At 43.3% G+C, this 15637-nt stretch overlaps 3 protein-coding genes across 3 annotated transcripts; 2 read left to right on the top strand and 1 right to left on the bottom strand.

Annotated features, from left to right (window-relative positions):
• Positions 1 to 6: 6 nt before the first annotated feature.
• Positions 7 to 1005, bottom strand: LOC122617375 (zonadhesin). The gene is made up of 2 exons (XM_043793219.1): positions 910 to 1005; positions 7 to 843 (listed from the first exon to the last, which is right to left on the bottom strand). Exons 1-2 carry the CDS (start codon positions 914 to 916, stop codon positions 44 to 46), a joined length of 807 nt encoding a protein of 268 aa, XP_043649154.1. The 5' UTR covers positions 917 to 1005; the 3' UTR covers positions 7 to 43.
• Positions 1006 to 2155: 1150 nt separating this feature from the next.
• LOC122618489 (peritrophin-1) lies at positions 2156 to 2888 on the top strand. Its single transcript, XM_043794954.1, has 2 exons — positions 2156 to 2223; positions 2279 to 2888. The coding sequence occupies exons 1-2, from the start codon at positions 2217 to 2219 to the stop codon at positions 2806 to 2808; spliced, it is 537 nt and encodes a 178-aa protein (XP_043650889.1). The 5' UTR covers positions 2156 to 2216; the 3' UTR covers positions 2809 to 2888.
• Positions 2889 to 2999: 111 nt separating this feature from the next.
• LOC122616609 (mucin-12) lies at positions 3000 to 13941 on the top strand. The gene is made up of 17 exons (XM_043792131.1): positions 3000 to 3684; positions 3787 to 3906; positions 4174 to 4321; positions 4886 to 5029; positions 5297 to 5437; positions 5804 to 6961; positions 7022 to 7343; positions 8157 to 8284; positions 8651 to 9808; positions 9869 to 10213; positions 10373 to 10516; positions 10880 to 11227; positions 11390 to 11533; positions 11594 to 11737; positions 11798 to 12030; positions 12868 to 13657; positions 13709 to 13941. The coding sequence occupies exons 1-16, from the start codon at positions 3000 to 3002 to the stop codon at positions 13653 to 13655; spliced, it is 6150 nt and encodes a 2049-aa protein (XP_043648066.1). The 3' UTR covers positions 13656 to 13657; positions 13709 to 13941.
• Positions 13942 to 15637: the final 1696 nt, after the last annotated feature.

The following is a 15637-nucleotide window of genomic DNA, read 5'->3' as shown; positions in this document are numbered from 1 at the left end:
GGATCGTTTTTTGAGAGCATGCTATTGTATGTACTTTATTTGCCTAGGCACAGGTCTTGTCACAAGTCTGGTTGACCGAGTTCCAGTATAGATCACTTGGACAATCCCTGACGTATCCTGAATCCCCATCGCAATGTATGTATAAATGACAATCGTACGGATGCGGCAGGAATTGGACTCCTTGATGAGCTCGACAGGAGGCGTTCGCATCCACGTTGGGAGTTGTCTGGGTGGTTGCACCTGTCGAATCCGATGGTTCTTCGGGCTCATGCGTGGGAATTGATGATTCTCCAGTGGGCTCCGAAGTACCTTCAGTGGTCTCCCCCGTCGGTATCTTAGTCTGTTCAGTTGGTTCTTGAGTCGGTTGATCTGTGGGACTGTCAGTGGGTTGATCTGATGGATTGGATGTTTCTCCAGTGGGCTGTCCTGTGGGATCCGATGGATTTTCAGTGGGTACTTCAGTTGGCTCCGACGGATCATTGGTGGGGTCTCCCGTGGGATCCGATGGATTTTCAGTGGGTTCTCCGGTTGGCTCCGACGGTTCATTGGTAGGCGCTCCTGTGGGATCCAATGGATTTTCAGTTGGCTCCGAAGGTTTTTGAGTAGATGTGGTATTAGAGGGCGGTTCAGTTGGTACTACTGTGGGCTTAGCAGTGGGGCTCCATGGTGCATCGGTTGAATCCGATGGGTCCTCCGATGAGTCGTCTGTGGGATCCCAGGGATCATCAGTGGGATCGTCAGGATCCTCAGTGGGCTTTGGTGAAGCAGTTGGCTTGACACATTGTCTGGCACTAAGAGCAGTTGTCAAAAGCATAAGCTGCAAGGACATCAACATCCAGACCACTGAAACCCAAAAGCGTTTGTCTTTAATGTTAAGGAATAATATTCAGATGCTCTTCGGGTACTTACACTTCATTGCAGTGACGATCAGTTAACTACAAACCAAAACCAGTGAATAGTTTGCAGTAAGCGGTGCATTTATAGCGTTTCCAGCTGCATCAAATTCAGCCTTTAATTAGCATACGACAAGTCACTAAAGTGTTCTCATTATCACTATCTTGGGCAAACATGATAAGACTGCAATAACTTGATTGATAATGAACTCGAACAATTTAGTACAGTATACAAAAGAACTATAATTGGTTGAATAAAACAAGATCTTAAAGCCTACAAAATCTAATTGGAATGTTTTTTAGTTCAGTTACGGATGTTCCAGTGATACAATATATCTGTTACAATATATCTGCTAACTTATTAGCCCTTAAACTTATGGTTATCAAGATGTGGTAATTGACTTTTCAATTATTCGCGATAAGATAATGTTAAGGCAAAAAGCGATTACAGAGATGAGTCACAGAATCAAGTTAACATTCATTAAACTGAAACTTAAAATCGTCAATTTATTTCTTACTTCTTTTAATTCTGGGGATTTCCTCCAATTTGTTATCTGAACAAGACATATGTATTTTTCGAATATAGTTACTTTTCTAACACGTGCACGTCCTCAAAGATTTTAATTAATAATTTAATTGTCATGTGATTCTTATCTTTTAAGATCGAAAAAAAGGAAAATTAAATAAAAGTAAATCGCGCAAGTCGATTTGAAAATTTTAAGTACATCTTAGGGAAACTACAAATAAAATACAGTTGTTGTAAACTGTTTGCGAATCGCAGTTTATATGTTTCCGGATGCACTTAAAGTAACTAGGACAGAAGTATTACATTCCCAGAACACTTATTGCTTGAGCGTTAGTAGTTAAGAATGGTCAATACTGATAAGGCGCACTAATTAGGAATCGACAACTTAATACCTAAGAATCGACACGTTAATATTTTGCAATAATAACAACAATAAATTTATTGCGGATCATTTTTTAGTATCCTACTAATAACAATAACAATAACAATAGGGTAAACTTATATTAACCTTGAATAAATAACATTTATTTTAAAATAGGTATGAAATTTCTTTAGCGTGTGATGCAAAGAGACTATTCCTTTCGATTCACCATTTGTAGAAAATTGGAAGTCAATATATTAATCAAAGGATGTAAAGCTGATTTAGTATGACTTATGACTATCAATACACGTGTAAATAAAGTAGATTGCACCGATAAACAAGAAGATTGCCTCAGTATAAAGGTTAGTAATATGCTATATAAGAACGGTACCTTAGTAAGAAGTAGTACTTTGTGGGAACGAGTAATTTTAGAACCATGAGAGGTAGCTCAGTTTTTTCACACCCTGAACTGAAAACCAATATCGTAATTTCTTTAAGGTTTTCAGATTGTTGGATTGCTTGGATTGTTTGCACTCCTTGTAAGTGGAAACAGCTCCTCTGGAGAAGATACCACTACTGATCTAACAACAGAGGAATCTACCACTGTGGAGGATACTACGGAGATTCCAGCCACAACACTACCACCTCCAGTCCTATGTGCTGAGGAAGATCTGTTTCTCCCAGCACCCGACTGTAGAGAGTATTATCAATGCCTGTACGGCGAGGGAATTTTGAAAAAATGTCCGGACGGCCTCTATTGGGATCGGGAGCTGAATGTCTGCAGCTGGGACTCTTTGCATTGTGCCGATGACGAAAACGAGTCCACCGAAGCACCGACCTTGAATTGCGCATCCGGACTACCATTTTTGCCCTATCTACCGGACTGCACCAAATATATCCAGTGTGTCTACAACATTGGGTTTCAACTGAGCTGTCCGGGTGGCTTGTACTGGAACCAACCTCTTCAATCGTGTGACTATACCTGCGATAATACGATTGAGTTTACGGGTTCACACCAGGTGCAATAACCGCCAATTGACGAGGAAGTATTTTGTAACAACCAAAAATGTACATTAATACTTAGCAAAATAAAGAAATAGCAATACAACGTAATTGGTTTTCACCAGACGGCAATACAATTGAATTCCTCTTAAAGATAGCGGACTTCGCGAAAAAGATCAGATAAGATGTGGAATGAGCTTCAATTGGGGTTATAAATATGAGTGCACAAAGCACAGGTATCATTTCACCTAATGCTTCTGTGCAACTCGAACGTAAATCGGTAGTGATGAAGAATAAAGAGTTTAAGAGTTTAATTTTATGCGTTGTGATGACAATAGTACTTACAAAAACAGTGCACGTGAAAACAGAGGAGCAAAAGACTTTCAAAAAACTAAGCAATCAAATCGATAGTGATACTCAGTTAAATAAAGCTCACACAAGTGAACAAATTAACCACTACCCTTTACACAAAAACGATGATACGGCATCAAAGCAGGAAATTGGCGAACCATACCACTATCAAAAAAATATAACCGATCTAACAAAAAACAAATCGCTGCCACTCAAAGTAGAAGGTACTAGAAAGGTTACTTCGGGTAAAATAGCACCATCAGATGGTGCAAGATATAAAGATTCAACACCGACTATTGACGAGTCTATACCAGTCGCCCAGGACACAACTAATGATACTGAAGGGAGCACTACGACTGATGAAGGCAGAACTTTTGCAACCGAGTCAACTACCGATAAACCTGAGGATGATACCACCGTAGAAGATTCAACACTGATTCCTAATGATTCTACTACTATCGCCCAGGACACAACTAACGATCCTAAAGAGAGCACTACTATTGAGATAGAAACGACTCCTGCAACCGAGACAACTACCGATAAATCTAAGGGTGATACCACCGTAGAAGATTCAACACCTATTCTCGAGGAGTCTACTACTATCGCCCAGGACACAACGAATGATCCTGAAGAAAGCACTACGATTGGGGAAGACACGACCACCGTAGAAGATTCAACACCTATTCCTGAGGAATCTACTACTATCGCCCAGGACACAACGAATGATCCTGAAGAAAGCACTACGATTGAGGAAGACACGACCACCGTAGAAGGTTCAACACCTATTCCTGAGGAATCTACTACTATCGCCCAGGACACAACGAATGATCCTGAAGAAAGCACTACGATTGGGGAAGACACGACCACCGTTGAAGATTCAACACTTATTCCTGAGGAATCTACTACTATCGCCCAGGACACAACGAATGATCCTGACGAAAGCACTACGATTGAGGAAGAAACGACCACCGTAGAAGATTCAACACCTATTCCTGAGGAATCTACTACTATCGCCCAGGACACAACGAATGATCCTGAAGAAAGCACTACGATTGAAGAAGACACGACCACCGTAGAAGATTCAACACCTATTCCTGAGGAATCTACTACTATCGCCCAGGACACAACAAATGATCCTGAAGAAAGCACTACGATTGGGGAAGACACGACCACCGTAGAAGATTCAACGCCTATACCTGAGGAATCTACTACTATCGCCAAGGACACAACGAATGATCCTGAAGAAAGCACTACGATTGGGGACACGACCACCGTAGAAAATTCAACACCTATTCCTGAGGAATCTACTACTATCGCCCAGGATACAACGAATGATCCTGAAGAGAGCACTACGATTGAGGAAGACACGACCACCGTAGAAGATTCAACACCTATTCCTGAGGAATCTACTACTATCGCCCAGGACACAACGAATGATCCTGAAGAAAGCACTACGATTGGGGACACGACCACCGTAGAAGATTCAACACCTATTCCTGAGGAATCTACTACTATCGCCCAGGACACAACGAATGATCCTGACGAAAGCACTACGATTGAGGAAGACACGACCACCGTAGAAGATTCAACACCTATTCCTGAGGAATCTACTACTATCGCCCAGGACACAACGAATGATCCTGAAGAAAGCACTACGATTGGGGAAGACACGACCACCGTAGAATATTCAACGCCTATTCCTGAGGAATCTACTACTATCGCCCAGGACACAACGAATGATCCTGAAGAAAGCACTACGATTGAGGAAGACACGACCACCGTAGAAGATTCAACGCCTATTCCTGAGGAATCTACTACTATCGCCCAGGACACAACGAATGATCCTGAAGAAAGCACTACGATTGAGGAAGACACGACCACCGTAAAAGATTCCACATCTATTCCTGAGGAATCTACCACTATCGCCCAGGACACAACGAATGATCCTGAAGAAAGCACTACGATTGAGGAAAACACGACCACCGTAGAAGATTCAACACCTATTCCTGAGGAATCTACTACTATCGCCCAGGACACAACAAATGATCCTGAAGAAAGCACTACGATTGAGAAAGACACGACCACCGTAGAAGATTCAACACCTATTCCTGAGGAATCTACTACTTTCGCCCAGGACACAACGAATGATCCTGAAGAAAGCACTACGATTAAGGAAGACACGACCACCGTAGAAGATTCAACGCCTATTCCTGAGGAATCTACTACTATCGCCCAGGACACAACGAATGATCCTGAAGAAAGCACTACGATTGGGGAAGACACGACCACCGTAGAAGATTCAACGCCTATACCTGAGGAATCTACTACTATCGCCCAGGACACAACGAATGATCCTGAAGAAAGCACTACGATTGAGGAAGACACGACCACCGTAGAAGGTTCAACACCTATTCCTGAGGAATCTACTACTATCGCCCAGGACACAACGAATGATCCTGAAGAAAGCACTACGATTGGGGAAGACACGACCACCGTTGAAGATTCAACACTTATTCCTGAGGAATCTACTACCATCGCCCAGGACACAACGAATGATCCTGACGAAAGCACTACGATTGAGGAAGAAACGACCACCGTAGAAGATTCAACACCTATTCCTGAGGAATCTACTACTATCGCCCAGGACACAACGAATGATCCTGACGAAAGCACTACGATTGGGGAAGACACGACCACCGTAGAAGATTCAACACCTATTCCTGAGGAATCTACTACTATCGCCCAGGACACAACGAATGATCCTGAAGAAAGCACTACGATTGAGGAAGACACGACCACCGTAGAAGAATCAACACCTATTCCTGAGGAATCTACTACTATCGCCCAGGACACAACGAATGATCCTGAAAAAAGCACTACGATTGGGGAAGACACGACCACCGTAGAAGATTCAACACCTATTCCTGAGGAATCTACTACTATCGCCCAGGACACAACGAATGATCCTGAAGAAAGCACTACGATTGAGGAAGACACGACCACCGTAGAAGATTCAACACCTATTCCTGAGGAATCTACTACTATCGCCCAGGACACAACGAATGATCCTGAAGAAAGCACTAAGATTGGGGACACGACCACCGTAGAAGATTCAACACCTATTCCTGAGGAATCTACTACTATCGCCCAGGACACAACGAATGATCCTGAAGAAAGCACTACGATTGAGGAAGACACGACCACCGTAGAAGATTCAACACCTATTCCTGAGGAATCTACTACTATCGCCCAGGACACAACTAATGATCCTGAAGAAAGCACTACGATTGGGGACACGACCACCGTAGAAGATTCAACACCTATTCCTGAGGAATCTACTACTATCGCCCAGGACACAACGAATGATCCTGAAGAAAGCACTACGATTGGGGAAGACACGACCACCGTAGAAGATTCAACACCTATTCCTGAGGAATCTACTACTATCGCCCAGGACACAACGAATGATCCTGAAGAAAGCACTACGATTGGGGAAGACACGACCACCGTAGAAGATTCAACGCCTATACCTGAGGAATCTACTACTATCGCCCAGGACACAACGAATGATCCTGAAGAAAGCACTACGATTGAGGAAGACACGACCACCGTAGAAGAATCAACACCTATTCCTGAGGAATCTACTACTATCGCCCAGGACACAACGAATGATCCTGAAGAAAGCACTACGATTGAGGAAGACACGACCACCGTAGAAGATTCAACACCTATTCCTGAGGAATCTACTACTATCGCCCAGGACACAACGAATGATCCTGAAGAAAGCACTACGATTGGGGAAGACACGACCACCGTAGAAGATTCAACGCCTATTCCTGAGGAATCTACTACTATCGCCCAGGACACAACGAATGATCCTGAAGAAAGCACTACGATTGGGGAAGACACGACCACCGTAGAAGATTCAACACCTATTCCTGAGGAATCTACTACTATCGCCCAGGACACAACGAATGATCCTGAAGAAAGCACTACGATTGAGGAAGACACGACCACCGTAGAAGATTCAACACCTATTCCTGAGGAATCTACTACTATCGCCCAGGACACAACGAATGATCCTGAAGAAAGCACTAAGATTGGGGACACGACCACCGTAGAAGATTCAACACCTATTCCTGAGGAATCTACTACTATCGCCCAGGACACAACGAATGATCCTGAAGAAAGCACTACGATTGAGGAAGACACGACCACCGTAGAAGATTCAACACCTATTCCTGAGGAATCTACTACTATCGCCCAGGACACAACGAATGATCCTGAAGAAAGCACTACGATTGGGGAAGACACGACCACCGTTGAAGATTCAACACTTATTCCTGAGGAATCTACTACCATCGCCCAGGACACAACGAATGATCCTGACGAAAGCACTACGATTGAGGAAGAAACGACCACCGTAGAAGATTCAACACCTATTCCTGAGGAATCTACTACTATCGCCCAGGACACAACGAATGATCCTGACGAAAGCACTACGATTGGGGAAGACACGACCACCGTAGAAGATTCAACACCTATTCCTGAGGAATCTACTACTATCGCCCAGGACACAACGAATGATCCTGAAGAAAGCACTACGATTGAGGAAGACACGACCACCGTAGAAGAATCAACACCTATTCCTGAGGAATCTACTACTATCGCCCAGGACACAACGAATGATCCTGAAAAAAGCACTACGATTGGGGAAGACACGACCACCGTAGAAGATTCAACACCTATTCCTGAGGAATCTACTACTATCGCCCAGGACACAACGAATGATCCTGAAGAAAGCACTACGATTGAGGAAAACACGACCACCGTAGAAGATTCAACACCTATTCCTGAGGAATCTACTACTATCGCCCAGGACACAACAAATGATCCTGAAGAAAGCACTACGATTGAGAAAGACACGACCACCGTAGAAGATTCAACACCTATTCCTGAGGAATCTACTACTTTCGCCCAGGACACAACGAATGATCCTGAAGAAAGCACTACGATTAAGGAAGACACGACCACCGTAGAAGATTCAACGCCTATTCCTGAGGAATCTACTACTATCGCCCAGGACACAACGAATGATCCTGAAGAAAGCACTACGATTGGGGAAGACACGACCACCGTAGAAGATTCAACGCCTATACCTGAGGAATCTACTACTATCGCCCAGGACACAACGAATGATCCTGAAGAAAGCACTACGATTGAGGAAGACACGACCACCGTAGAAGGTTCAACACCTATTCCTGAGGAATCTACTACTATCGCCCAGGACACAACGAATGATCCTGAAGAAAGCACTACGATTGGGGAAGACACGACCACCGTTGAAGATTCAACACTTATTCCTGAGGAATCTACTACCATCGCCCAGGACACAACGAATGATCCTGACGAAAGCACTACGATTGAGGAAGAAACGACCACCGTAGAAGATTCAACACCTATTCCTGAGGAATCTACTACTATCGCCCAGGACACAACGAATGATCCTGACGAAAGCACTACGATTGGGGAAGACACGACCACCGTAGAAGATTCAACACCTATTCCTGAGGAATCTACTACTATCGCCCAGGACACAACGAATGATCCTGAAGAAAGCACTACGATTGAGGAAGACACGACCACCGTAGAAGAATCAACACCTATTCCTGAGGAATCTACTACTATCGCCCAGGACACAACGAATGATCCTGAAAAAAGCACTACGATTGGGGAAGACACGACCACCGTAGAAGATTCAACACCTATTCCTGAGGAATCTACTACTATCGCCCAGGACACAACGAATGATCCTGAAGAAAGCACTACGATTGAGGAAGACACGACCACCGTAGAAGATTCAACACCTATTCCTGAGGAATCTACTACTATCGCCCAGGACACAACGAATGATCCTGAAGAAAGCACTAAGATTGGGGACACGACCACCGTAGAAGATTCAACACCTATTCCTGAGGAATCTACTACTATCGCCCAGGACACAACGAATGATCCTGAAGAAAGCACTACGATTGAGGAAGACACGACCACCGTAGAAGATTCAACACCTATTCCTGAGGAATCTACTACTATCGCCCAGGACACAACTAATGATCCTGAAGAAAGCACTACGATTGGGGACACGACCACCGTAGAAGATTCAACACCTATTCCTGAGGAATCTACTACTATCGCCCAGGACACAACGAATGATCCTGAAGAAAGCACTACGATTGGGGAAGACACGACCACCGTAGAAGATTCAACACCTATTCCTGAGGAATCTACTACTATCGCCCAGGACACAACGAATGATCCTGAAGAAAGCACTACGATTGGGGAAGACACGACCACCGTAGAAGATTCAACGCCTATACCTGAGGAATCTACTACTATCGCCCAGGACACAACGAATGATCCTGAAGAAAGCACTACGATTGAGGAAGACACGACCACCGTAGAAGAATCAACACCTATTCCTGAGGAATCTACTACTATCGCCCAGGACACAACGAATGATCCTGAAGAAAGCACTACGATTGAGGAAGACACGACCACCGTAGAAGATTCAACACCTATTCCTGAGGAATCTACTACTATCGCCCAGGACACAACGAATGATCCTGAAGAAAGCACTACGATTGGGGAAGACACGACCACCGTAGAAGATTCAACGCCTATTCCTGAGGAATCTACTACTATCGCCCAGGACACAACGAATGATCCTGAAAAAAGCACTACGATTGGGGAAGACACGACCACCGTAGAAGATTCAACACCTATTCCTGAGGAATCTACTACTATCGCCCAGGACACAACGAATGATCCTGAAGAAAGCACTACGATTGAGGAAGACACGACCACCGTAGAAGATTCAACACCTATTCCTGAGGAATCTACTACTATCGCCCAGGACACAACGAATGATCCTGAAGAAAGCACTAAGATTGGGGACACGACCACCGTAGAAGATTCAACACCTATTCCTGAGGAATCTACTACTATCGCCCAGGACACAACGAATGATCCTGAAGAAAGCACTACGATTGAGGAAGACACGACCACCGTAGAAGATTCAACACCTATTCCTGAGGAAACTACTACTATCGCCCAGGACACAACGAATGATCCTGAAGAAAGCACTACGATTGGGGACACGACCACCGTAGAAGATTCAACACCTATTCCTGGGGAATCTACTACTATCGCCCAGGACACAACGAATGATCCTGAAGAAAGCACTACGATTGAGGAAGACACGACCACCGTAGAAGATTCAACACCTATTCCTGAGGAATCTACTACTATCGCCCAGGACACAACGAATGATCCTGAAGAAAGCACTACGATTGGGGAAGACACGACCACCGTAGAAGATTCAACGCCTATTCCTGAGGAATCTACTACTATCGCCCAGGACACAACGAATGATCCTGAAAAAAGCACTACGATTGGGGAAGACACGACCACCGTAGAAGATTCATCACCTATTCCTGAGGAATCTACTACTATCGCCCAGGACACAACGAATGATCCTGAAGAAAGCACTACGATTGAGGAAAACACGACCACCGTAGAAGATTCAACACCTATTCCTGAGGAATCTACTACTATCGCCCAGGACACAACGAATGATCCTGAAGAAAGCACTACGATTGGGGACACGACCACCGTAGAAGATTCAACACCTATTCCTGAGGAATCTACTACTATCGCCCAGGACACAACGAATGATCCTGAAGAAAGCACTACGATTGAGGAAGACACGACCACCGTAGAAGATTCAACACCTATTCCTGAGGAATCTACTACTATCGCCCAGGACACAACTAATGATCCTGAAGAAAGCACTACGATTGGGGAAGACACGACCACCGTAGAAGATTCAACACCTATTCCTGAGGAATCTACTACTATCGCCCAGGACACAACGAATGATCCTGAAGAAAGCACTACGATTGGGGAAGACACGACCACCTTAGAAGATTCAACACCTATTCCTGAGGAATCTACTACTATCGCCCAGGACATAACGAATGATCCTGAAGAAAGCACTACGATTGAGGAAGACACGACCACCGTAGAAGATTCAACGCCTATACCTGAGGAATCTACTACTATCGCCCAGGACACAACGAATAATCCTGAAGAAAGCACTACGATTGAGGAGGACACGACCACCGTAGAAGAATCAACACCTATTCCTGAGGAATCTACTACTATCGCCCAGGACACAACGAATGATCCTGAAGAAAGCACTACGATTGAGGAAGACACGACCACCGTAGAAGATTCAACACCTATTCCTGAGGAATCTACTACTATCGCCCAGGACACAACGAATGATCCTGAAGAAAGCACTACGATTGGGGAAGACACGACCACCGTAGAAGATTCAACGCCTATTCCTGAGGAATCTACTACTATCGCCCAGGACACAACGAATGATCCTGAAGAAAGCACTACGATTGAGGAAGACACGACCACTGTAGAAGATTCAACACCTATTCCTGAGGAATCTACTACTATCGCCCAGGACACAACGAATGATCCTGAAGAAAGCACTACGATTGGGGAAGACACGACCACCGTAGAAGATTCAACGCCTATTCCTGAGGAATCTACTACTATCGCCCAGGACACAACGAATGATCCTGTAAAAAGCACTACGATTGGGGAAGACACGACCACCGTAGAAGATTCAACACCTATTCCTGAGGAATCTACTACTATCGCCCAGGACACAACGAATGATCCTGAAGAAAGCACTACGATTGAGGAAGACACGACCACCGTAGAAGATTCAACACCTATTCCTGAGGAATCTACTACTATCGCCCAGGACACAACGAATGATCCTGAAGAAAGCACTACGATTGGAGAAGACACGACCACCGTAGAAGATTCCACACCTATTCCTAAGGAATCTACTACTATCGCCCAGGACACAACGAATGATCCTGAAGAAAGCACTACGATTGAGGAAGATACGACCACCGTCAAAGATTCAACATCTATTCCTGAGGAATCTACTACTATCGCCCAGGACACAACTAATGGAGACAGCACTACGATTGGAGAAGACACGACCACCGTAGAAGATTCCACACCTATTCCTGAGGAATCTACTACTATCGCCCAGGACACAACGAATGATCCTGAAGAAAGCACTACGATTGGAGAAGACACGACCACCGTAGAAGATTCCACACCTATTCCTGAGGAATCTACTACTATCGCCCAGGACACAACGAATGATCCTGAAGAAAGCACTACGATTGAGGAAGATACGACCACCGTCAAAGATTCAACATCTATTCCTGAGGAATCTACTACTATCGCCCAGGACACAACTAATGGAGACAGCACTACGATTGGAGAAGACACGACCACCGTAGAAGATTCCACACCTATTCCTGAGGAATCTACTACTATCGCCCAGGACACAACGAATGATCCTGAAGAAAGCACTACGATTGGAGAAGACACGACCACCGTAGAAGATTCAACACATATTCCTGACACATCTACTTCTATCGCCCAGGATACAACGAAGGATGTCCCAAGTGTTCCAGTCGAAACAACTACTGCTGGATCTATGGAGAGCACCACCATAGAGTATTCAACGTCATCTCCAGAAGATTCCAGCACAGGTAGTGAACATACTACAAATAGCCCCACGGAAAGCACGACAATAGACGGTACCACTATAGAGAGTTCAACTCCGTATCCAAATGAAAGTAGCACAGTTGTAACTACGACAAATATTCCCAAGGAAAGCACTACTTTGTCACCTGGTGAAAACAGTACTGCAGGACAAGAATCCACTACAGCAGAAAACAAACCTGGAGAGAGTACAACCATACCTGACACAAGTTCCACACCAGTATACGATACTACAAGTAGTCCAATTCCATCTTCCTCAATATCCACAACCTTAGAAACCTCATCAACTTCTTCTCCTGAAACCACAACTTCGAATGTACCACCACTGTCTTGCAGTACCGGATATCAATATTTACCCCACCCAACAAATTGTCATAAATATATTCACTGTAGCAACGGATATGAACTAATTATGGAGTGTCCAGCTAATCTCTATTGGGACTATACGAAATTTGCTTGCAGTGGAGACCCAACTGTTTGCTACAACGACAGTGAAAATTCAAATCCAGAGGAGAAGGTCTGCGGCCCTGGAGTGGATTTCCTTGCTCATCCAACGGACTGTACCATGTATTTGCAGTGCAGTAATGGCGAGGCCTTGGAGCGCAAGTGTCCAGATCCCCTGTACTGGAATCCGGAGATAATGTCATGTGATTGGTCCAATAAATACTGCACAGAACTTCGGGCGGCTCAATCGATTTCTTGCGCAGTGGGAATGAATTTTGAAGTTTTCAAAAGCGATTGCTCTAAATATGTAAAGTGCTTTGGCTTGAGAGGTGTTGTAATGAGCTGTAATTCAGGACTTTACTGGAATCCCATTAGTCAAGTTTGCGAGAAGTCCAAGCGGTTCTGCACATAAAAGTAAGCCTATTAAAATGTTAAATATCAATAAATAACATTTGGATCTTTCAGAAGCAGTGCAAGAGCATTCTTCAGTTGATCTTCCAAACACAATATTTACCTAATGAACAACATTAAAAGGAAATGCGAAAAAAATAGCAATTATAACCAATTTATTTATTCTATTGAAATTACCAATCGATTTTATAATGTTAGCAAAATTATTAATACAAAAATGCCTAATAAAGAAACTCAATGTTAAATTCTTGTTGTTGGATTTAAAAAAAACCAACTTCAATAACATATTTATTTCACTTGATTTTTGAGATGATCTAAATAGATCTTTTTGGATGCATGCAAATTTATTTCAATAGACTGAGGCACTTTGGTAATAGAGTACCCTATTGATATAGAAACGAAAGGTATTCTCAAATTCATCTTATGGTGGTAAAGAAATTGGTCCTAGTATAAATTCTTGTTACAGTGCTATACAAATTTTAGAGCACTTTATTTCCATTAATGGAAATGGAAATAAAGGTTAAAGAAAATTTTAATTGCAATTGTATATAGTAAAATAAGTAATGGGTACACTTTAGCCGGCTTGTTTGCTTTCCACAGTTCCTAGGCCTTTTTTGTAGATCTTATCAATCTAGGTTTCAATTAAAAATATTACTAGCCTTGAAACACACCCCATACAGACGATGGGTATTTAAAAATTGAAAATTTAATGCTTCAGTTCAATTCAAACACATGGTTTCATAGAAGCTTTTAGCAGATAAGGGAATAAAGCCGAACTCAACATTGAATGGGGGCTGGTAGAGACTGCTCTATATATAGATATGACGATGGGTAGTCTAACCAGAAAGCGAAAGCAAATAATTAGTCTCAAAGGTTAACTGATTAAATTACTTCCGCCAATTTTTGATTTGTAGAAATAAATAAGTGGCTTGGGAAATCGAAAAGCCCAATCGATTAAGCCTTCACCAGATGCAAAGAGACCACAACAAGTCAAGTGAATGAGTGTGGGCAGGGACACACTTGAAATGTATCCAAGAGATATACAATTGCGTATCTTTATATGCTAATAAATGCCAGCACATTTCCTTAAAATGGGTCAAAAGAGTCCCCCATCCGTTGGCATAGACTACGATGTTGTAATGCCCATAGAAACTCATTTGTCGAGGGGAACGTCAGCGCCTCCCCTTCCATCGCCAGGCGACCAAGTGATCGATTGACACGATCAAAGCGCTGATACGTAATGGAATAGACACTCGAATGAATAGCACTGGCGACGAGCTCCCAGCTCGGGGCTCCAAGTGCCCTGATCCGCCTCACAGATACCAGCACTCTGCGCTGGTGTGGATCCTCCATAAATATTCATGCTGGCCAAATGCAAATGTATTGGAAATTGCTCGCCTTCAATGAATTTGAGTTCTGCTCAAGCTCTAGAGTTGTGATGCTCGCACAGCCCAGCGTTATTCGCAATCCAGCAGTTGTCGCGATCGGAAGCAAATCGGAAAATCTCCCTTGGATTCCTAAAACACGCAGCCGAAAAAGTATGTGCCTAGGATGTATGCTCCTATCAAGGACACCGACAAAAAATAGCTCTCAAAGACAAGGGAATAGTGAAAAAAGAAAATGAAGCATCCTATAAATTGTGCAGTGCGACACGGATTACCAATTGTAGAATTTGATTTCATAAAATTAAAATGTGAACCCCTTGTTATGGGAAAATATGCAGTGAAATTAAAATCAAATGATGTAAAGGTCTCAAAGAATATAAAGTGAATATATTTGAATGCGTTCTAGTTATGAATGTTGTACAATGGAAAATCATACAACTTCTAAAACAATTATGTGTATAGGGATTACTATTTCAGCCATAGTATTTTAAACATTTCTATTAAAAAAAATAAATAGCACATCTGTAACAATTTAAGATCTATAGTCGTCAGGATAATAGTTCTATTATCCTTTCGAAGTGTAAAGTGCCTCTGTGAC

The sequence above is a fragment of the Drosophila teissieri genome, chromosome 3L (genome assembly GCF_016746235.2).
Source record: "Drosophila teissieri strain GT53w chromosome 3L, Prin_Dtei_1.1, whole genome shotgun sequence".
Lineage (NCBI taxonomy): Eukaryota > Metazoa > Arthropoda > Insecta > Diptera > Drosophilidae > Drosophila > Drosophila teissieri.
The sequence above is the reverse complement of the archived record's forward strand: the minus strand, read 5'-3'. Positions and strand labels throughout refer to the sequence as shown.

Bases quoted from the DNA above. Each gene is read 5' to 3' on its own strand.
- LOC122616609 (XM_043792131.1), top strand. From the start codon at position 3,000: ATGAGTGCACAAAGCACAGGTATCATTTCACCTAATGCTTCTGTGCAA. The intron at 5,030-5,296 runs ATCTATTCCTGA...TGAAGAAAGCAC, and splicing joins ACCACCGTAAAAGATTCCAC to TACGATTAAGGAAGACACGA. The intron at 9,809-9,868 runs GCCTATTCCTGA...TCCTGAAAAAAG, and splicing joins ACCACCGTAGAAGATTCAAC to CACTACGATTGGGGAAGACA.